The 23,925-nt window shown below is 38.9% G+C and overlaps 1 protein-coding gene across 1 annotated transcript in view; it reads right to left on the reverse strand.

The window, feature by feature from the left end:
• The window catches only part of LOC149302945 (GRAM domain-containing protein 2B-like), a 30,151-nt gene extending 18,607 nt beyond the window's left edge, over positions 1-11,544 (reverse strand). Inside the window, exons 1-11 of the mRNA XM_089481715.1 lie at positions 11,468-11,544; positions 5,383-5,502; positions 4,503-4,572; positions 4,326-4,395; positions 3,973-4,076; positions 2,756-2,851; positions 2,322-2,393; positions 1,882-1,954; positions 692-805; positions 258-374; positions 65-143 (exon numbers count right to left, since the gene is read on the reverse strand). Coding sequence (XP_089337841.1) covers positions 65-143; positions 258-374; positions 692-805; positions 1,882-1,954; positions 2,322-2,393; positions 2,756-2,851; positions 3,973-4,076; positions 4,326-4,395; positions 4,503-4,572; positions 5,383-5,502; positions 11,468-11,544 — 992 coding nt within the window. The remainder of the gene's footprint in view (positions 1-64; positions 144-257; positions 375-691; positions 806-1,881; positions 1,955-2,321; positions 2,394-2,755; positions 2,852-3,972; positions 4,077-4,325; positions 4,396-4,502; positions 4,573-5,382; positions 5,503-11,467) is intronic.
• Between the last annotated feature and the right edge of the window lie 12,381 nt (positions 11,545-23,925).

Raw genomic sequence — 23,925 nt, forward strand, 5'->3', positions numbered from 1 at the left:
AAGAAAAAGGGACAAATAAGCGTAAATTGCATTTTTTTTTTTTTTTTTTTAAGTATATACTTACAGAATTGCATAAAAAATCAACAAGCCATTCAGAGAAATAGTTTGCCAAATATCCACAGTCTGGAAGAACCCCATGACACCTGCATATTAAAAAAAAAAAAACAAAAAAAAGTGAGTTAAAAGGAATTCCTCAGTGGGTATCCTAGCTAATATAACTAGTGACCATGTACCATGTCATTACTTCTTCCTCTTACCACGTCTTTGTTCAGTCACTTGATTCTTAGTCTCTATAGTCTGCTTAGCTGAACCGCCAACGTGGTCAAGTGATATCTGAGACTTCGAAAAGACTGACTTTTCTGGTTCAGTGAATTCTAGAGAAATAAATGCATAAAACTGTAAATCACGATGAGAGTTTTAATTCCTAAACCTGCATAAACCCCTCCCCCCTTAGGAACAGATTGATGTGGCCATGGGCTTGAGGGTGTAATTCTAGCAGGTTTCTTTTCCGCATAAATTATATAACCCCCAAAATGTCTGCGCAGAATTTTCTTTTTTTTGTAATACACATTGATCCATTCATAAGTATTGCCAAAACAATACAAGAACTTTAGGAAATCAGAGACAAAATAAAAGATTTTGCCCCAACAACTTAAATCATAAACATAAGCTACATAGAACTCCGGTAAACCTTGGGAATGTTCAGATTCCGTAGCCTGGGAACCACTACTGCTATATTCTTCTAGATCCTTCCTTGCTATTAAACCATCCAGTTCTGGAAAATCTACATTGAAATCCTTGGGAAAGAAAGCAGATAAATAATTGGAGCAGCAGTTTCAAATGGTCACACTGTGTGTGTGTGTGTGTGTGTGTGTGTAATATGATTACACACACACACACACATTTTTGTAAATATTTTATTATATCTTTTCATGTGACAACACAGAAAAAAAATCTACAATGTAAAGTCGTGAGCGTACAGCCTGTATAACAGTGTACATGTGTTGTCCCCTCAAAATAACTCACACAGCCATTAATGTCTAAACCTTGGCAACCAAAGTGAGTACACCCTTAGGTGGAAATGTCCAAATTGGGCCCAAAGTGTCAATATTTTGTGTGGCCACCATTATTTTCGAGCACTGCCTTAACCCTCTTGGGCATGGAGTTCACCAGAGCTTCACAGATTGCCACTGGAGTCCTCTTCTACCACCCCATGACAACATTACGGAGCACGCTAGAGACCTTGCACTCCCCCACCTTCCGTTTGAGGACGCCCACAGATGCTCGATAGGGTTTAAGTCTGGCGACATGCTTGGCCAGTCTATCACCTTTACCCTCAGCTTGTTTAGCAAGGCAGTGATCATCTTGGAGGTGTGTTTGGGGTCGTTATGTTGGAATACTGCCCTGTGGCCCAGTCTCTGAAGGGAGGGGGGGGGGAAATCATGCTCTGCTTCAGTATGTCACAGTACATGTTGGCATTCATCCTCTCAATGAACTGTAGCTCCCCAGTGCTAGTAGCACTCATGCAGGCCCAGACCATGACACCACCATGCTTGTCTTTGCGCTCCTCACCTGGTTGCCGCCACACACGTTTTGACACCATCTGAACCAAATAAGTTTATCTTTGTCTCATCGGACCACAGGACATGGTTCCAGAAATCTAAGGTTTTATTTGCAATTCCACATACTGCCACTAGGATGTCCAAGACATTTCTAAAACATGTAAAACTTTTTTTGGTGCTTTTAAATCTGGGTCTGTGCAAGATTGCGCATAGATCATTGCAGGTAACATTTGGCTAGTCCTGGCCCTTTGGTCTGAAGGCTACGAGAGCTACACTGTTAAAACACATAAAATAAACAAAAACTATGTAAGACTTACATGTGTAGCAGATCGCTCGCTTCGAAAGCTGTGCTCAACAGGGGATGGGTTAGGACTATTCCCGGTGCTTAAATTCTTTATGATGAGAAGAGAGACAGTTTTCAAAATTCTTACAAGTCAATAGTACACAGAGAGGGGGCATGCATACTATGGATTGTTTTTATAACTACTTTAAAACTATTTCCCGCTCAAGAAATATTTTGTTTGAATATTTCTCTTTAAATCAAGATGTTATCCTAAGGTTTTCATACTTTAAGATTTTCACATAAACCGGTACTCCTTGTTGCATATAATGCCATTGAACCCTAAAGTGTGGAGTTTGTAACATATTACAGCACTCTGTTGAAGAGCTTCTTAGAGAACGACCCTTTACAAAGAACTTGCGCAGATTCATTTTATTTATTTATTTTAAAAAGATACTGACTTTCGTTTGGATACATACCTCTAAATGACTACACACAGACTTCAATAATTTGTATGTTGAATCTCTGGTCAACAGTGACACAAATATAAACTGAAAAAGAAAAGTATACCCTGTTTATTGGATTATCTTACACATACCCATATATAAATATTCAGTATTGCAAACAAACAATTTTGGCACCGACAAGATCATTTGATACAGACATTGTGTCTAAAGAGATCCATCATATATCAATTGAAGATCACAGAGTTGGAATCTACAGAACACACACAGGTCTAACATTAGAAAATACATATAATTCTTCATGGAAAGATGCATGTGAAAAAACTAGTTCAACAAGTTACACCACACGCAAGCATAAAAACCACGCAAAGTGGTATTTGAACCATTTTTTGAGGGGGGGGGACCCTCCCACACACATTTACTGCCAATATTGCAAGAGATGAACATACCCTTTCAGTAATAGTAGCTATTATAAGTGCATTTGGCACCAAAATGGCAGTCTTTGTCTTCTTGATTAGTGTCACAGCGAGCACAGGAATTACGATCTTAAAAAATAAAAATATAGCAATTACCAATATAGAATATAATACATTGCTTATATTATATATATATATATATATATATATATATATATATATATATATTTTTTTTTTTTGCAGTAGGAATTTGTAGTACTACAACACCATGTAATTACAAGTGGAGTTTGAAAAAGATCTAGATTTTGTAAAATAATAATGGGTCTGGTCATCCCTGCAGACTTCCTAGATATATTGACTTTACAGTTTCTACTTGTCGCTCCATTTAGGAGCCACAAGGCAGTAGCTATATGTGTAGAGGCATGGAAAGGTTAGGGAGACTCAGACACAAAATTGCTAGCCAATAGTTCTGAGAACTCTCTCCTAATATCAGGCGTTCACAGTTGTGTTTTTGGTATTCGTATTTTTAAACTTGATAATAAAGGACTGGAAGCCGGTGAAATAGCTGTAAATATACAGATTTTCCTACATTTTATACAGCGACCCAACTTTTTAAAGCCACATTCACACATTGATCTTATGCCCCAGGCTTGAGTCATTACCCATACAATCCCTCCCCTAGAGAATCTGGGTATCCAAGTACCCCCCCAGAAAGATTATATAAAAAATAAATAAAGCATCACCATGCAGACCTAGAACTAAGACAAAGTTTGAGGTTTTTACAGCAAAAAATAAAATGGGATGGCACTAATAGTTCTTTTGGAGGAACGGCTATTAAAAAAAGTTTTGCCATTTACTTTTCATTAACCAGGCTTCAATTTCGCCTATTGAGCATACCTTACATGGTATGATGAGGCGATTATGCAAAGATCTAACAGTCCAGAACAGAAACCACCCGTCACAAATATTGAGGCTATGTGTTAACATATTCAAGCTTTTACACTGCAGAAAGACTACTAATCTAGGATAATTCTGTGTGACATATATGCAGGCACAAAATGGCTTAAAGTTACCATACTTCTTAAAAGGTTTCTGAACTCTGCATGATCGAACCTTGTACTTGAATGATTCACTTGATGTACAAATAGCTCAAATGGGAATAGAAATTACTTAATTCAAACCCGTTATCCTATTCTATAGAAAAGGTTCTAGGAGTGAAGGAAAATGAAAGAAAGAAAGAAAATACTAACCTTTGTGTCCTTTCCAAAAACCTTTGAATGAAAGCAAATCCAATTTTCTGAAATGTACAGCTTTCCATGATATAAGATTTCCTTCTGCAAGGCGCAAGTAAAACCTGGGAGAATGGGAAAAAAAAATATTATAGTTTTACATGTAATATTAGGGTCAATAAATAAATGTAGAATTAAATGACACTAATTGAGCATTAAAATATGGTATTAATGCTGGATAAACCTTATGGTACTCTGTTTTATTTACAAAATAAAAAAAAAAATAAAAAAAAAAAAAAATCCATCGAAAGAAAAAACAAATTGTAAATAGATTTTTGTAAATATTACACAAATTTCCTAAACACACTACTTACTTTCCTGTAAGGTCTCTTCATGTGGGATGTCCTTAAAAACTTTGTGATACTGGGCATTGGCCTTCAAAAACTTAAAACACAAAAATATGTTAAACTTGTCTTAGGTTTTTCATAGAAAATAATTCATAGAAAACACAGTATTATAACATTATGATTGAGTCTTAAAGCATCTCTTACCTGGCTAGAAGACCACTTCTTTCTTTCAAGCTTCATGTTGAGATTTAGAGAGGAATCATAGGTTTTTGACCTTAAATAAGGAGGCAAAAATAAATCCAGAGGGAAAACACCCCCCCAAATGTATTTAAATAAAAATGTCTGTATTAATGAAGGTACGCTGTAGAAGTTCTATTTGCTCAGAAAGAGCAGGAAGGAGTCAATATTTGAGAATTAATTTTCAGTGCTTATATAAAGCAGCTTACACCTGGCATAGAGATCTTGCCATTCTGCCAACCAGCCACAGAACCAGAGGCCAAACATTAAATGAATTGACTGTTCCCACCGCACCTGGCAAATGCAACAGTATTTCCCATTGCTGAAAAACCACGTTAAACAATGGACAGCACGATGATCCCAAATATTTACTTCTACTGCAACCTCAACCTCTTGCTCTCTTCAATAGTGGTAATAGGCAGATACGGTGTTTGTGGGCTTGCCATATCTAAACCTACTAAAACATTACAGGAGCTTAACAGGTGAGTAGAGACAGAGAGAGGCTCATAATATAGACTGAAAAAGTAAAAATTAAATACTATGGTAGCCCTGCCCATATTTTTTCTACCACATACCAACATTTTCAGCAGGAAGGAATGAGAAAAGAAAAAAAAAAAAAAAGCCCATCCAATCCAATCGTCTACAGGTGGAAATGCCCTATGGCATATATTTGACCAGTAATAAAACTTCCGAGGCATGGTTTATTGCTTGGTTTCACTACAACCGATTGAGTATGCCGAATGTTATGAAACTGCAAACATTGTTTCCAATGAACAGCGTACACGTGAAAAGTCAAATACAGTTTAAAACAGTTCAATTAATCTCCTGAAAGTCTAGATTTGGATACCGTGAAAGAGGGAGCTTTCTTGGGTCGGCTAGGAATTCTGCATCATTAATCAGGATTTGCGGGGAAGAAAAGGACTGTCTGCTATTCTTCTTTTCATCTGGCTCATTCTCAGTCTCCAAACTGAAAAAGAGAGGAGAAAAATAGGTAAAAAAAAAAAGAAAAAAAAAAAAGGGTATTCTACAGATAAGAGCATATAGATAATTGGCTAATTTTCTCAAATGCAAAACTGGTTGTTCTCCAGCAAGAAATGCTATAGCCTTCATGTTTTAAGCCAGACCACAAATACCACATCATATGCCTTCAAATATATTTCCCAAATCAGCACTTATTTTCTGAGACGAATGAAAACAGTAGAGGGGGGAAAAAAAATCCATGTCAATGATGGTTTTCCCTTGGGAAGAGTTTTTTTCCCCTCTGGCTATGGATTAAAACACAACCTTAGGTGTATTGTTAGCTTTGAGGATTTGCTGTTTCAGTAAGGCTCGCATGCTGCAGGTTTGAATTTAGAACACAAATATAAAGAATGAAGCAAAACAAGAAAACTTACTTCTTGTCAAATATCTTACAGAGTAAGTATACAAGGCGGTGGTTCAACTACACCCTTAAAAAATAAAAAAAATAAATAGCTCTGAAAGCAGAGCATAAGTGCACCCAAATCACCAAATATACATCGAGATATATATATATATAAAAAAAATCTTAAAGAATGAGAATCCGGTATTTAGATAACTAAACTGAAATCCTTAACAAGCACTTTGAGGTTTACAAAAAGCTCCTACTGACAATATGAATAGTAAATAGAAAAGACCCAGGTCTTACCTTCAGCACTCCTAGCGTTATCAAACTGCTCTCACTAACTGCATGGCATCTGGCTGCTATATTCACAAAAGATGACACAAGAGGAAGTTACCTGTGTGTCATGCCTCGTTTTTTTTTTTTCTTCCCTTCAACACCTTGTCTACAGCCTCACGTGTTTGCTAATCATATGACAAAAATGCAGTCAGGCTTACACGGTAATTCTGCATGCAAGTGTTAGGACAGCGTGATCTTACGATGCTGTGGCAGCTGTAGAAGCAGAATACAATGTACAACACAAGGTATTATGTGGATTCTCACATTGAAAAGCAATGTGAAGAAGAGAACTGGAATATTATTTGATTATATTTTGGGGTCTTCTCCACTGAAGAAAAAAAAAAAAAAAAAAAAAAAAAAAAAAAAAAAAGATAGTTCCCAGGTGCTATTTTCTCTCCTTTACTTGTGTAATTTGTACCCCGATTAGGTTTGGGAATTATCTATACCACTTTATTCGGTGGGGAGATGAAGAAAAAGTTTTTCCCTTTATCATGTGGAGCTTTTCACATATGATGTATCATGTATGATGTTGTTTGAACATGGGAGCACTGCTGTTTCTGCATGTATTCTGTTTTGAGAAAAATAAAAAAATAAAATATATATACACACACACACTTTTTCATTGTAATTTCTATGATTTTAAAGTCAAAGCTTATTCAAATATGGACCATCCAAACAGATAAAATTAACAAAAAGCAAATCAGGGCACTGTACAGTTCGATGCGTCAGATTCAAAGAACTGGCAGCAACAACACATGAAAACATGAAGAGGAATGGTGTTTAGTGTACCAAGCCCCCTCTCAACAACATGGCATTACTAGCCTGCCTCCAGGCAAGAACAACAAAGTGTACCTAGACATTTTATGGTATAGCTTGAATTACCAAGACAAGAAAGACAAGACTCTGCTGGAGTTGCGTGTGGGGGCTACACTAGTGTTTGTACATTAGTAAACACTAACTTTTCTTGACTACATCTACAATAACGGCATTGAAATTGTAGTTATAGACTGGTAGCTGCTGCTACTACTACCACTACCATAGTCATAAGGTTTCCTAATAATGGGTAACTAGCATTTGCCTCCCACCAGGAAACCCCTGAGCCAGCCTGAATAAGGCCTCAGTCTTTACATCAGGATGGGCTGAAAGAATTTGATGGGAGATAAGAACCAATGTTGCTACGTCCCTGCTACTCTTGAGTCACCATCCCACAACTGGAGATCTATTCTTTCCCCCTTACTGGAAATCATTGCCACCACAAGCTAAACGCTGGCACATATGTTCCCATTAAATAACATAGCCCAAGTTTATATACTATTACACTCATGGTTTTACTTGTTGAGGCTTCATTCTCCATGGACATTAATCGGTTTATGTAACTGAATACCAGCTTCAAAAAGCCTGCAGCAGAACTCAAATACAGCACACGGTAACAATTGAAAGCTTGTGATAGGGGTACAGTAAATACTCGCAGGAGAACATGAAACCACTCAACTGCTATATTGTGTAGACACACACACACACACTTTAAAGCCAGAGGCTGCAAGTTATGTTTTTATGCTTTTGCGATGCGCAGCTGCACATATCTAGGGGTGCACTACTATTCCAGCACCTCCCCCATAAACATAACCCCAACACTTAAACTTGGTATAAGAATACACTCACTCTAGTACCATATACACTTCCCCAAGGGCCAGCAACCTTAGGCTCACTCTAGACCTCATACACTCCCTCTAATACTATACATACACATACTAACACCCTCACTTTGTCTCACCGTCAACAGATGAGCTCTTCCTCTTACAGAGTGCAGAGCTTTTCTCTCTAGTATATCTCACACCCTATGTGCAATAACGCCTCTTTTAAGTAACCCCCCCCCCCTTGACGTGGGAGTCTGTTTCCAGGGTACCTGGCTTTAGAACTACTTTGAGAAAAGCAAGAATGGTCATACTAATTAGCTTTATCAGGTAAAGGCTGGATGTTTTATCATAACAGTAACTAACCCTAACATTTTATTAAGATTGTGGCTCTTGACGAAGCCACCACCATCATGTGCTAATGTTTATCTAGTGTTTAAATATTACATGATCCTCACCAAAAATCACAACTGAATGGGCCAATTATAATGTACACACCGTGCAACTATAGAAGCTACATTTAACCACAGTTCTCGGTTCTGTTGGTTACTGGAGAAAGGAAGGGGAATTTTTTTTTTTTTTAAAACACATTTTAAAGCTTCCTGTTAATTATTTGTTTTAAAAAAAAACTTATAAAAAGCAGGAATGAGAAATTAGGTAATTAAATACTTGTTTTTCTTCTGACCAATCAACAGAGTTAACATTAAACGGTTTAATGTAATAAAAAAAAGGTACTGTCTACCGTGCAACGAGAGGCTGAATACCTGCAGCATTTACTATCTTTCATAACAGCGGCTACAACAAATGCGGTGGAACAGATCTGAAGACGCCTGTATGAATCCCATTAGTTACATTTGTTATAAACACTCACTGTGGCTTATTAGCAAAACATTGCATAATGAATTAAACCCAATACGATGTCACTGAGCATGCAAGTCACTCACTAGTCATAAGATGGGACACGGGTGACACCAAACAATGTTTTAACCAGAAGTTGTATAAGTAGTGCACAAAGAAGGGCTTTTTACATTTATACACCATCAGTAATATAATAAAGATTTAAATTACTTGCCAACAGGAACAAATTAAGTTAATCAAGTTCTATTGTATGAAAGCCACTAGACACAAGCCAAAACTGGTATCCAGTGTTAACTAAGACAGCGAGCAAACTCTTAGGGAAGCGAGGGGATAGATCACCATAGTTATGTGTTTTTGAATGATGCTAAACAGGGGAGAGCTGGCACAAAATCAAGTGGCTTTCCCACCTTTAATCAACAAACACAGATCCAAACGGGCAGACTAGTGGGGCCAGATTCTACATAAAGCATATATCATGGAAGCAGTACATACACGTATGACCAAAGGTTCGTAAGTTATGAGACAATAGACCCTGTCTCAATGCACCTACCTTATAAAAAAGGTACGCTCTTTGTTGTTTTATTTTTTAATGCACTAAAATTTCCTCATATAATAAGCAACAAAAAAATTAAATCAGTTAACGGAAAGCTGAAACATGGACCTAAGAAACAAAGTCACTACCTACTCAAACACAATACATGTTACATCTCAGTAATCAAGTGTAACACCAAGGCAGCAAATTTGCCCTGTTGGGTAAATGGAGGAATTTCCAACAGTGATTAAAATGTCAGGGATTATGGAGAGCAGACACATGGGATACTAGGAGCTTCAGGTAGTGGACACCATTTCAAAGACACAGTGGGAAGAGTAAGAGAGGGTAAAAGGTCAGCACAGCAACGGTGAAGTTAGCTTCTCATCAACATAAAGATACTGGAATCCAAAAGAAGAGAGGATAGGACATAAGAGACCCAAGGACTCAGGTAAGCCAACAGAGTGAAGCCATCAAAACTATGTGCACCCAGCAGACAATAACTACTCTAACTGCACACACACAGTCGCTCTACCAGCACAGCCTTGGTGTGAATCACTGAATTGTTGGTGATGCTGGGGCAGATATACAATAAAGGTCTAATGATAATGTACTTGAAACCTCACCCAGTGTGACCAAAAATTCCCATGCTGACAATACTTTTAACTGTATAGAGATAAGTTATATTTGTATAGAAATAGCTGATTCTGTCATACTAGCACAATGGAGAGGAGGTGGGGGGACAGGAAATATAGAAAAAGAACAAAAAAAACAAAACACACAACACACACGCAAACAGGACCTTGCTCGTATCTACTGGGATAGCCACTAAAGGCTGTCTGGGGCTATCACCCTACTTTCCCTGCCCTATAAAGTTACCAGGCATGGTTATGACGCATTAGAAAATGTATATATAGAGCAAAACTATATGCACTAGATTCTCATGCAGCTTTTGATTCATAAAGTGACATTCAATAACTTGAACACGAGTTCTGATTTTGAAGTGAAAAATAAATTGATAATTTTTGTCAATATTGAAGTGGTTCTCATAGAAAATGTGAATAAAATTTCAATAAAGAAAGGGATAATTATTAGAACCTTTGAGTAAAAAAGGTATTTTTTGTTTTTTATATATTATAATTACCCTTATCAAGTGTGTCTACTACTAGTACCACTTTTTTTTTTTTTTAAACATTTAAAAACACATCATATAATGTTACTAGAGCAGTAGTATTTAAACTATTAGTTTTTATTTATTGTGAAGAAATCAGAAGTATAAGTCTGAATACTGCTTTTATAGGTTACAGTGTAAGTTGATGTTTGCAAGTGTCCAAAGTTTATTTCTATCCTTATTTATGATTTTAAAATACAATGTTATTTAAAAAAAGTTAACTCAAATTATTTTTAGTCCTTTATGTAGCGGCAAAATTATGCCAATACACAAAATTAGGTACAAAGGCTACCTCATGTTACACCGGGCATAAGATGATTGTCAATTTAGTAGTCACATTAAACATACAAGAATATTATTTTCAGATTAAAAAAATAAAACTAAATAATAATAATAAATAATAGGCTGCTAACCCTATTTAATACCTTTTTCTTTGAAGATTTTACAAGTGTATATATTAATACAAAAACTACATCTGCTTGTGATGCCATAATAAAATAGATTAAAAATATATATTATAAAATAGTATTTTTGTCTACCATATATTTCTGCTACACATAATATTGCTTTGGTAAACTATTCAGACGACCAGTACAAAAGAGCATAATAATAACAGCTGTAGTAAGTGGAACAAAAGTAGAACAGGACATATTTGATAAATTCATAAAAAAATAAAAAATAAAATATTACCAATAATAAAAATATATTGAGGGATATTATCGCTTTCTGCAGTTTGATTTTTCATTAGCAAAACCTAAGTTACATAAGCATATGTTACAATGTTAAGGATCTCCAGTCTACAATCCATTAACCTCGTGGTGAACCGAGGACTTAAAAATTCCTAAATACAGTCAGCCCAGCGTCTCCCCTTTTTGCCAGACAGAGTACCCCAAGACCTCACTTTACGGCCATGTGATCAGAAGTCATACGCCAAGAAAAACACGCATGGCTTTAAGAGATCACCGAAGCTTTCTGGGTTGAGGATTTCCTTTTGCTCCCACGCATAATACAAAAATAAACAAAATAAAAATCCATACTTACACAAAGGAAACTCCTTTGGATTCCCTTTTGGAAGAGAGGCGCTTCCCGTCTTCTGGCTCGCAGATCGGCTCTGTCATGATCACCATCTCCAAAGGCTACGGTACAAACCCCCAAGCGCTGCCTGCTATCCCTTAGTAACGGCTCCCGAATCCCTCAAACCTTCTACGATCGCCCTCCACTCATCCAGGGATCTCGAGATCCTCTTAAAACACAAAGGTGGGAGAGACAACTAGCCAATAACCCAAAATGCACCACTAATGAAAACCAGTTAAACCAGTCTAGGGAATCTAATTACTTAGCCAGCTGCAAACCTTTCAATTTTTTTTTCTTCCCTTTTTCTTTTCTCCTACAATCCAGCTGATGTGGAAACAAAAAAAGGAGTGGAAGTCAGAGAAGATCTGTTGTGTTCAGTGGGTTCATCACAAGGACTTGTCTTCAGCTCCTGCACTAAATCTAAATTATTTACAGAAAGCAGGGAGCTGAGTCCTTGTTACTTTACAATAGGTCTGTTTAAATGTTTCAGAAGTGGATGATTGAGGTGGTCAAGGTATCTGTTATAGGAAGTTATTTTGCAGCTAATAAAACTAAACTGATTATAATAATAAAAGAAAATCAGTTTTCAACTTTATGTCAATACATCTTTCATACTTTACATGGGACTGTTATCAGATGGGGTTATTGATTTCTGTCACTTTAATAGACTAATATCACTTAATGAGGATGTGATTGCACATAGCCTGAGAACTGTAACCCTTTCATGACCAAGGGTATTTAGTACCCTTTGTGCAATTTTACCATTTGCCTGCGCCCTATTTCAAAGACAAGAACCCTTTTCCCAAATGTAACCATTAATATGTTTAAGCATTAATATTTTTTTTTTGTTTTGTTTTTTTTTTAAAAAAAAAAGAAGTACATATAATGTAATAATTAAAATTGGGGGAAAAAATATTTTGCAATAAATATTTTCTTTCATTTTTATTTTAACTGGGAAGGATCGAATTTTATTTTTTTACACTTTTTGTCTCTAGTGTTTATTTTCTGTTTTACACAATTTTTGGCACCTGTTTGTCTTGTAACCTATTATGTCATGGTGACATCACTGTTGCCTAAACAATCATTATTATTTTGAAACGCCTTGTACTTTTCTAAAATTTGCTGCGTTGCTAACCAATGCACCATTTAAATGAATTAAAACATAAAGAGCTATTTAATGATAATTACTTTGATGTAAAGGAACTGTTTCTAATTGCTGGCATGTGCTTCTTTTAATTTCTAAAGAGGTGAGGCATGCCTCCAAGTGAATAAGATGCAAATAAACAAAATAATATGCAAATTTTAGTCTTTAACTTTATCTACATTACAAGGGGCCTCTGGCTTTGTTGCAGTAATCTACCTAAAAAAAAGGCAAAAAAGATAATCTACTGAATTTTGTGTTATTACAACCACAATAGTGGACAACTCAGGTTCCCTGTGACTGAAGCTATTTATTATTCACCGAGCCTGGAGTTACTCATCGAGTCCCTTTTTATTCCAGAGGGGTTTTACAGTAAGCAAAATGCTAGATAGCTCAGCCTGCTGACTTTTTTTTCATTTTAACATAACCTCTGTTCATAAAATATTTACAAAGTGTCATTAAAGGAAAACATATTTGGTTTACTTAGTAACTTTGGATAACCAAGATATGTATTTCCAGTCATAATACATGTAACACTAAACATTCTGCAAGGAAGTATGCAACACTTATTGTTATTTTTATCCAACTCAGATACTTCCAGTGCCTTTATTAAATTATATCAGTTTCTCCAGCTTCTCCTTGCCATACTTGACCGTGACCATTTCAGGTTGAAGGCCTTTTGCCCTCTTCAGCCATCTGGGGAATCGTTGAGGTTTATAAAGTAAAGGGCGAATTGAGATTTTAACTATTCCTCATAGCAAGTTTCTCCAGCAAAAAGCTGTTCTGGCCATGTATAACGTAAAAGTCAAAGAGTGAAGAAATCTAATTAATTTAATCATACATTATACCGGCGCTGCCAAGTGCTTTCTGCAGCAGAGGCTCACTAGGGTTTGGACCTTCAAAAGTCAAGGAGTTGAAACACAACTCTCCCTTTAGTGAATAGATCTTGCAGTGTTAGACATGCTGAGAGGTCCCAAATTTAAACTGCTAGGGGATAATACATGCATTACTTCCAGAAGACAGCAGCTGCCAGCATGCTGCATTAGTGGCATTAACGAGACAACTTGTTTTACTTTGTACTTCACTGTACTGCAGTTTTACTGCAGTTATTTTTGTACTGAAGTACAAATGCAATAAAGCTGCGGTACATTGAAGTACAACTGTAGGTTTGCAATATAAAAAAAAAAGTGCAGTAAATGTGCAGTAAAACTGCAGTACAGTGAAGTACAAATGCAGTAAAACTGCAGTAAATGTGCAGTAATACTACAGTAAAAGTGCAGTATTGCAGTTTTTTCATGTCCAAAAAACTGCAGTAATTTTTTGTAAGGGATTATTACAAAGGACAGAGGTAGCACCAAGGCTTCTATTAAACTACACTTTCTTGATGTTCATTGACACATGTGAACACTATTAACCCACTTTATCTTGCTGTTACAGAACAGACCGCAAAGATTCAGTTTCATGGTAACATGATTACTGTGGCCGACATTCTCAGCACTTAAACAGAATTATAATTTGTCTCCTCACTCCTGAGAGTTCATTTTTTTCCCCTTCATTTTTACAGCATAAAGACCTATTTTTGGAATTCTAGCTTCATAAAAATGGAGCCACAATGTAATCTGCATGGCTAGTCTCGCGTATCTAAGATCTAACTATCACTGGGGTCAACAAAGCACAAGGAAAAAAACAATGCCCTGCCTACCATATAAATGATTTAGCAGTCCCATGCCAGCCTGCACTACTGTATATCTAAATGTCTTCACGTGGCCTCTAAAGCAACTGTTCAGCAGCTAGTGTGAAGATTAAATTCTTTTATTGGAACCAATGGAATTTACATCCGAACTTGTTACAACCAGCTGCCGAGGATTCCGACCACCATGAAAAATCTATGAAAGTAAAAATGACAGACAAATATGGAAAATGACACATGCTACATGTGAGCATTTGATATGTTCCCTGTCCGCTGTATTTCCCTCCTTTTGTATTGTATTTGTCTTGTCTGCTTATTGAACTCTATTAAACATAATTTACAACTCTATGGGCAGGAAGTACTTAAAGAAAAATATTATACCCAAGACAATGTATGTCTCCAATGCCCCTTGTCTGTTTTTAGTCCCATCTTCTTCCTCACTTGGTATTCTCCTGTGGACTCCCCAAACAGCTAACAATAGCATGTGGTTAGGCATGTGGTTACTGTTTTTCGACACATGCCCAACCACCTTATGACAGTGCTCTCTGAGTGAGGTGTGGAGATGTTCCTACATGGTCTACACTCCTAATTATTTTAGAGCAATTGATGTGAATTACACATGCTCTTTTAATGGATACAGCTATTGTTAGCTGTTAGCCTTTTTAAACCAGCAGGTGCACAGATAGTTAAGCCTTAGACGGGAACTACATACGCTCTATGTAGTTGGCAAAGTTAGCTCGGAATGTCAAGTATGTACCATACACGCAGTGGCACTTTAAAGGCGCCCTACAGCAATCGTTAACAAAATGTTTCTCTAAATGTACTGGGGTTGCCTGGGCAGGCTTCCCTTACCTCTCCTGCCAGAAGTCTTTACATGTACTCTTTAGTCGAAGTATATTTTTGAAACGTAACGCTGTGTTTACGTGTACATCAAAGGTGGATGTCTCTCATTTACACTTACTAAGGCTATGATTAGCTACGGTATATCTGTGACATAACTATAGCAAAACTATGAACATTAGCCTGGCCTTCAAGGAGGAAACATGCGTCCCAATATTAACATTATAGAAGTATAAAAGATGTCCATAAAAAGCAAATGTCAATCATGCCAGCAAATGGTGTCATATCAAAAATTCCAATAGGATAATTATGAACGCACAAACGGGGCAGAGTTTTTGCTTTTTAACACGTAGTGTGTCGGATAACTCTTACATAGCTGTCATTATATTTTTCCTAGAAATAGAATTTTGATTCCCTGAAATATGTATACTCATAATTCTTACTAAATGTCAAGTGCAAATATATGTTGGTATTCACAAAATACAATGCAAGACATATGCTCTTGAGCCATATACACCCAAAAATGGCTAAGCTTAGCAAAAAGACATAAATTAGTAATACGTCTGTAATCGCCTTTAAGTGACGGCTGTCAACCTATCTGTCATCTTAAAAGCAGGACACCAGAAGGTTTTCATGAAGCCCACTTGGAACTGCTGTATCGAGAATCATAATCCAGAATGCTTCCCACTGTAGTAGTTTTCAAAATCGATTTCCTCCACTCCTCAGGGGTGGTGCAAATTGCTGACTGATGACCCCGAATTCTATCACTCAGAGTTAAATCAGTTTTTCCTACGTACTCATGTCCACATGGGCATGTTATTTTATAAACCACATTGATTGTCTGGCAAGTGATCCTCTGCCTTATAACATTTTGCTTCTGTTTGTGGCGGGTATCATGGGAGTGCATGTCACACATCCTAGGCAATTCCTTGATCTAAACATTTTTTTGTGAAAAACAGTAATCAGATTGGAAACACTTTGTTTTAGAAACAAACAGACTGGAATACATTGTTACGGGCGGATAGCTTTCACCCTAAGGCACTCATAAAATAGTTACCATATCACAATTCTTGTGGGTTGAGAGAAACAACTCAGAGATAACCACAAGAGATGTATAGCTCAAAGAAATGTTTAAACAATTTTGTCTGGAGTGTTTTTGCAAAGGGGCACTGAATGTAGCAATAAAAAAACAATACTAGTGTAAAGAAACAGAGTAAAAAGAAGACTTATGCTCCCTACAAATCATCATACAAAAACTGAACAAGGGGTGAAAGCAGGGGCGTAACTAGAAGCCTCAGGGCCCGGGTGCAAGAATCTGTTAAGGGCCCCCCCACCCCCTCACCCCCCCAAAAAAACCATGATTTTTACCCAACATTTTTTTTTCAACAAATTCAACAAATTCAATTTACATATTGAATCATATCTGTAAAAAAATCAAAGAAAAAGGGGCGCATGTACAAAGGGCATAATCCAGGGGTGTCCAAGTTTTTTCTGCAGTGGGCCACTTCATCAGAATTGTATACGTGCGCGGGCCGCACTCATTTTTCACTGTGACAAAAAATATGGCCTTTAATAAAATATGCAGATTAAAATAAAGTAAAATGACACAAAACCTTTACTCTTCCTCTCACTGATTTCTGGGCCTTGAAAGTTTTGCGACTACAAATTCAGGATTCCCTAGATTTATTCTAGGGATGACCTAAAATGAAAATTCTGGACCAAAACATTCAGGGTTTACTTAGCCAAAACCGCCTTTAAAAATAATAATAAAAACTCACATGTTTAATAAAAGTAGGTAACACACAATTGGACAAAATTAGCAATATGACTTGGCATCAGGGCCGGCATTTGGGGTGTGCGACCTGTGCGACCGCACAGGGCGCCACACTCCAGGGGGCGCCGCCGCCACCGTAGCGTACCGCTGCCGCCAGCAGCGTACCTAGCAGCGGGGGGGGGCGAGCGGCACCCGGTGCCGCTCATCAGGGGGGCACCCGGCACCCCTCCAGAGACGGACAGTAATGTCCGCCGCTGGAGGAGCAGGCTCGCAAGGGAGCGGTATCGGAGGTCTTTAACAGACCTCCGGCTCCCTTGAGTGATTTTAAGCCGGTTCAAGGATCTCCCTTGAACCCGGCTTAACATCACTCAAGGGAGCCGGAGGTCTGTTAAAGACCTCCGATACCGCTCCCTTGTGATCCGCGCGGCAACAGCTGCTGTGCGCCGGGGTTTGTTGTCAGATCCCGGCGCACAGCACTGAAGCCACGCCCACCGCTGTCCGTGCCCTCTGACCCGGAAGAAGACAGAAGACAGAAGAACTGAAGAAGAAGAACGAAGAGGAGGAAAAGGAGCTGTAAGGAGAAAAGAAGAAAGGTAGGAAAGCATTCAGTGAGAGTGGATTGGTATGTGTGTGGATTAGTGTATATATGTGTGGATTGGTATATATGAGTGGATTACTGTATATGTGTATATATGTACACATGCGCCCCGAATTTTGCTGGTTATATGTGTGGATTGGTATATATGTGTGGATTGGTATATATGTGTGGATTGGTATATATGTGTGGATTGGTATACGTGTGGATTGGTATACGTGTGGATTGGTATACGTGTGGATTGGTATACGTGTGGATTGGTATGTGTGTGGATTGGTATGTATGCGTGTGGATTGGTATGCGTGTGGATTAGTATATGTGTGGATTGGTAAATGTGTGAGAGTGATGGGTGTTATGCTGTACCATTTCCAATGTCTTTTTCATGATCTAATTATGCTCTAAAAGTACATCATAACTCCCATCACTCTATACTGTTCCATACAGTGGCAGAGCTGGGAGGCAGAGGCCTTGCACCCCCACCGCAGGACTCCTGAAAGGTAAGTGAACTTCAAAGAGGGAAAGGGTAGATAGTTAGGAGGGCGTATATAGGGAGAAGGGAGTGAGACAGGGGAAAGGGGGTAGATAGGGAGAAGGGAGTGAGAAGGGGTAGATACGGCAGAAGAGAGTGAGAAGGGGTAGATAGGGCAATCATACTCCTATCATGCCAAGTCTGCGAGTAAATCCTGGAATCTGGGTATGCCTGGGCATGATAGGAATGTGATTGCTGTTAATCATATATATATATTTGATATATATAGACTTGAAAACCGAAATTGTTTGTGTGGTTATTTGGAAAGTCCCTGGAGTGCCGGTAACTATTTTTGGACATATATATATATATATATATATATATATATATATATATATATATATATATATATATATATATATATAATATTATTTAATTGTTTTGTCCTATTTTGGTGTGTTACTTACTTTAAATAAAAGTGTTAGATTTTTTTATGGTGTTGGGGGGGTCATATTCGGTTTTGGCCAGGTAAATGCTGCACTTTCGCTTTCAGTCCAGAATTCGTTTCGGTGCATCCCTACTACTAAGCCAGACAATTAAGTGGTAGGCCTAGACCACATCAATGTTTGGCGTAGTATATAGTGATTGGGGTTTTGTTACAAGTTTTTATTCCTTTCTTTTTTTGGGATGGGGGGGCGCCAGAGGAGTAGTCCGCACAGGGCGCCAGAACACCTAAGGCCGGCTCTGCTTGGCATGATAGGAGTGTGATTGCTAACAGCAATCACACTCCTATCATACCCAGGCAACCAGTAAATGCTGGTACCTAGGCATGATGGGACTGTGCTCACTGTGATTGCTGTTAGCAATCACACTCCTATCATGCCAAGTCAGCCAGTACATGCTGGTACAGGGTGGCTGTAAGTGATGTGCAGACCCCATACTGCTGGCAGCATCACTACACAAGGGGGGCAGCTAGCTAGGTTTCAGCATGTACTGGCTGACTTGGCATGATAGGAGTGTGATTGCTAACAGTAGTCACAGTCCCATCATGCCTAGGTTCCAGCACTTACACATCCATCCAGTAAATGCTGGAACCTAGGCATGATGGGACTGTGATTGCTGTTAGCAATCACACTCCTATCATGCCAAGTCAGCCAATACACGCTGGTACAGGGTGGCTGTAAGTGCAGACCCCATACTGCTGGCAGCATCACTACACAAGGGGGGCAGCTGGCCAGGTTTCAGCATGTACTGGCTGACTTGGCATGATAGGAGTGTGATTGCTAACAGCAATCACAGTCCCATCATGCCTAGGTTCCAGCACTTACACATCCATGCTATCACACACACACACACACACACACTCATTTATTCATATAATCATTCATTCACAGATTCATTCCCTCAATCACACACACTCATTCAAACACCCTCCCCACCCCCTTACCTGCACTGCAGCTCCTCGATGCCGCTCACAGACTTCAGCAGGGGGCGCGGCCTCCCTCTGCCTTCTCTGCTAAAGCACAGAGGAAGTAGGATGTCACGTGAACTCCGCTTCCTCTGTGCAGTCCAGAAGACCCTCCCACAAGTAAGTAGCAGGGCTTAAGGTGCGGCTCGTGTAAGATCGGTTGCCCTGGCTGCCGATCTTACGCGGGCCGCACCTCGAGGTCTCGCGGGCCGCATTTGGCCCGCGGGCCGCATGTTGGACGCCCCTGCCTTATTTAAAAAAAAAAAAAAGGAAAAAAGATTTCGGGCGGCCCCTTGGCTTGGGCCCCCCTGCCGCCGGGGCCCGGTCGCAGTCGCGACCCCTGCGACCCCGGTAGTTCCGCCACTGGGTGAAAGTGGTCTGTGGCAATTGGAAGGTGCTGCAGAATGATGTGTCCTTACCTGATATCTTCAAACAACAACCAATTATATGTTATCAGAGAAATCATAATTTAAGAAGTTTCTTGGTGCAAACGGATACAGCATACCTGATTTTTCCACCGGAGGGTGGTCATTCCATTGCCTACCATGTGACATGCAGTCTCATGATACTTCCACAAACAGAAGCAATATACTATTAGGCACAGGATCACTTGTCAGACAAACCATGTGGTTGATTTCAGGGTCATCTGTCAGCAATTTTCAGAAACTGAATTTTACTGAAAAACCAGTGGCAAATTTTTTTTTAGAAGAAAAACATAATTAGTCCATTGCCACTGACCATGTGCCACTCCTTAGGAGGGGAGGAAATCGATTTAAAAGAACTGCTGCAGTGGGAAGCATTCTGCATTATGATGTTTAATACAATAGCTCCAAGGCCTTCTGATGTCCTGCTTTTAAGATGACAAATAGGTTGACGGCCTATTGGTGGGAATAACAGGGGGAGTGTCTGCCTCCATTTATTCTATTAAAAAAAAGCTCAGTGGCAACTCTCCTGGGTCCAAACACACTGTAGGACTATGAAAAAAAGAAAAACATAAATATACTACCACAAACTTTGACAAAGGCTGGTGGTAGAATTAGAGCATAGAAAATGTTAAAATACAAGCATTTGAAATACCCTGGGGATTCTTGTTTTGAAAAATATATTTTTTGATGGGGGTAAATTAAATTGGCTAACTTCAAAGATGTCCCGAATAGGACCTGGGTGCAGGATGACAAAATTCCAAGTAGGCGGGCAGAAGGCAGTATGACAAAACTCTGTTTACACAATGCAAGGTTCAGCAGGCAGGCAGAAGGCAGTAAGGCAAAAGCCTGTTTACAATCCAGGGGTCCGCAGGCAGGCAGGCAGGCAGAAGCCAATAAGGCATATCAAAGTCCAGGGAGTAGGGAATCAAGGAGGGACACTGGGTCATAAGGAGTGCTCCAGAATAACAGAGCACCAGCATTAAGGAGGAGCTGGATTTTATAGGCGTCTGCTCCTGCAAGACACGCGTGGCTCTGCCCCCCATACACACCCCCATGTACTAGTTATACGTCCATTTATTGATTTATTACATGGTGTAAGGTTATCTTGAAAAATTTCTCCAAGATAGAATGAAATGTCAATGCATTAATAAACTACTCTTTAATTAAAGTTAAAATTCTGCAACTGGTTTATTCTTTGGATTCTTTGTATTTATTGCCAACAGCCCCAAGGTAACATTACATAAACTGTATGTGTAAACTTTGTACTTTGTCATCTTAACTTACTGTTTTCTTGTTTACATTTTTTTACAGCAAGCATTTTTTTTATATACTTACTCTGTTGTGGTCTTTTTTCCTTTTGTTATAGTCTTTTCCCCCTCTTTGGTAATTTCTTTTTTGCTTTTCTGACATATTTTCCTAGCCTTTTTTCCCCATATTCTTTCTCTTTTTGCTTTTCTCCTGCATTTTTGCTTTTTAAATTTTTCATCCTCTTTCTATCTTCTATTCTGCCCCCCCTTATATACACACACAGTATTTAACGCATTACCACTTCTCTGTATGTTTCTTGTTGCCTGTAGCTCCCCTGCTGAGTGGCGTTGCTATCAGGTGCCGTGACGTGCAGCAATTATCCTCCCTCATTAAGGACCTGATCGGATCATTGCTTCCTCCTCCTCCTATAAGACATACTGGTACAGAAGGAGTAGAGGGCCCTGCTTTTGTGAGCTTACATTATATTAGAAGGTTGCAGGGCAATGCATTATTATCAGGGCCGGACTGGCCCACCGGGATACCGAGAAATTTCCCGGTGGGCCGGCAGATTCGTAGGCCGGGCGGCTGCCCGAAATCTAATCTAAACGGCCGGCGCTACTTCAATTCTTTTTTTATTAAAGTATTAAAGCAGCGCCGTACGGCGGCATCAGCACTCAGCGGCCGTGTGCGATGGCCGCCTACTGATGGGAGCAGCGTGAGGGGTGAAAGCCCCGCCCCCTCGCACGGACCTTTCACCCCTCATCAGATTAATGGAAATTTAATCGAAACGGCCGATGCGTGCTGACACCGCCGGCCGGAGCTACTTTAATACTTTTTTATTTTACTTTATATGGCAAGCCGATCCGGCATATTCAATTTAAAAAAAAAAAGAATTAAAGTAGCTCCGGCGGCGTCAGCACGCATCGGCCGTTTCGATTAAATTTCCATTAATCTGATGGCCGCATAGTGATGGGAGGAGCGTGAGGGGTGAAAGCTCCGCCCCCTCACACTCAGACTGCTGGAGCACTGGATGTCCTGTCACTGACATCCTGTCAACATAGAAAACGGCGGGCTGCAGCTACCAGAGGACGGAGGCCAGGATGAAAAAGCCCCAAAGTGGAAGAAGTAGAAGGTAAATAAACAAATTTTTTTTTTTTAACCCCTTCGCGACCTTTGCCGGTTCAGGACCGTCATGACATGAAGGTCGCTAAATGACCTTTGACGGTCCTGAACCGTCATAAAATAAAATAAGCTTAGAAAGTGATCAACGATCACTTTCTTCGCTTAAACGGCGTTACTGTAATGCCTCGATGTCGAGGCATTCAGTAACGCCGAGATCGGCATCGGGGGCCATGTCTGGCCCCTCCCCGGGGCGTCAACAGCCGCCATACATTGTATGGCGGCGGACGCCCGTTTTAAAAGCGTTTAGGAGGCGATCGACGATCGCCTCCTAAACTTAAATGGTGTCGCTGGAATGCCTCAATCAGGAGGCATCCAGCGACACCAAACACTTACCTCTGGGTGGGCTGTGACCGCTCCGGAGAGCGGTCACAGCCGCCGCTGCCGGTGATCTTCGCCATCAAGCAAGATGGCGGCGGTCCGGGAAAATAAACAATAAAGATGATAGAGTTAGCTAGACGGTCTCCAGACCCTCTAGAGAACTCTGGCTCCACTTGCAGGTTGAATACAGGTACTGCATTCAACCATGCAAGTCAATGGAGCCCAGCTTTCTAATCACTATGTGATTAGTAAAATATTAAAAAAAAAATAAAAAATGGAAAAAAAATAAAAAAAATGTGCTAACATTTAAAAATAATTATGCAGTGATGTCACTAGATGAACCATCCAGTACATTGCAAAATGTGTAAAAAAAATATAAAAAAGTATTAAAAAGATAAAATAAAATAAAAAAATAAAGTTTATTATTTTGAGCAAGTGCTAAAATTTCTCAAAAATCTCAACAAAGAGTTAAAATAAAAGCACTTCAAATACCCAAGGGGTGTCTAATATATAAAAAAATGGCTGATGGGGTAAATTGGAGTGGCCAAGCTCAAAGATAGGGCATAGGTCCAGACTGACCAAAACGGAGAAAAAAAGCGCACTTCCCAAATGTGGCATTTTAAATCTCAAACAACCCGACAAACCCATGCATGTCGGGTATCACTGCACTCAGGAGATGTTCCTGAACACATATTGGGGGGTTGTTTGACAGTGGCATATACCAGAACCTGTATATCTATAACTAAAGTACAATTTGTGTGGAAAAAAAATAAAAAAAAAATACTATTACAAAGTTTGACAAAGTGTAGTTCTATAATTGGTGCATGGAAAGGGTTAAAATAACAGCATTTGGAATACCCTGGGGTGTCTAGTTTTCAAAAATATATGGTTTAAATGGGTTAAATTGAGTTAACCCGCTTCAAAGATATTCCAAAGAGGAGATGGAGGCAGAATGACCAGATTTGTTAAAAAAGATTTGGAAATCATAAAACGCTGCTTGTACTTATTGCCCTATAACTTACAAAAAACAGCAAAAAAACATAAAAACATTGGGTATCTCTAAACTCAGGACAAGTAGTAGAATCTATTTAGCTAGTTTTTTTACTTGCTTTTTTAGGTGAGTAAAAGATTTTTCAAATAAAAGTCATAAAATGTGTTTTTTTTTCAATTTTTCACCATGTTTTTTTTATTTTTTTTATAGTAAATAAGATGATACGATCAAAATAATGGTATCTGAAGAAAGCCCATCTTGTCCTGAAAAAAACAATATATAAC

Source organism: Sceloporus occidentalis, unplaced genomic scaffold, assembly GCF_023333645.1.
Source record: "Sceloporus occidentalis isolate IW3139 unplaced genomic scaffold, rSceOcc1.0.p SCAF_16, whole genome shotgun sequence".
NCBI lineage: Eukaryota > Metazoa > Chordata > Lepidosauria > Squamata > Phrynosomatidae > Sceloporus > Sceloporus occidentalis.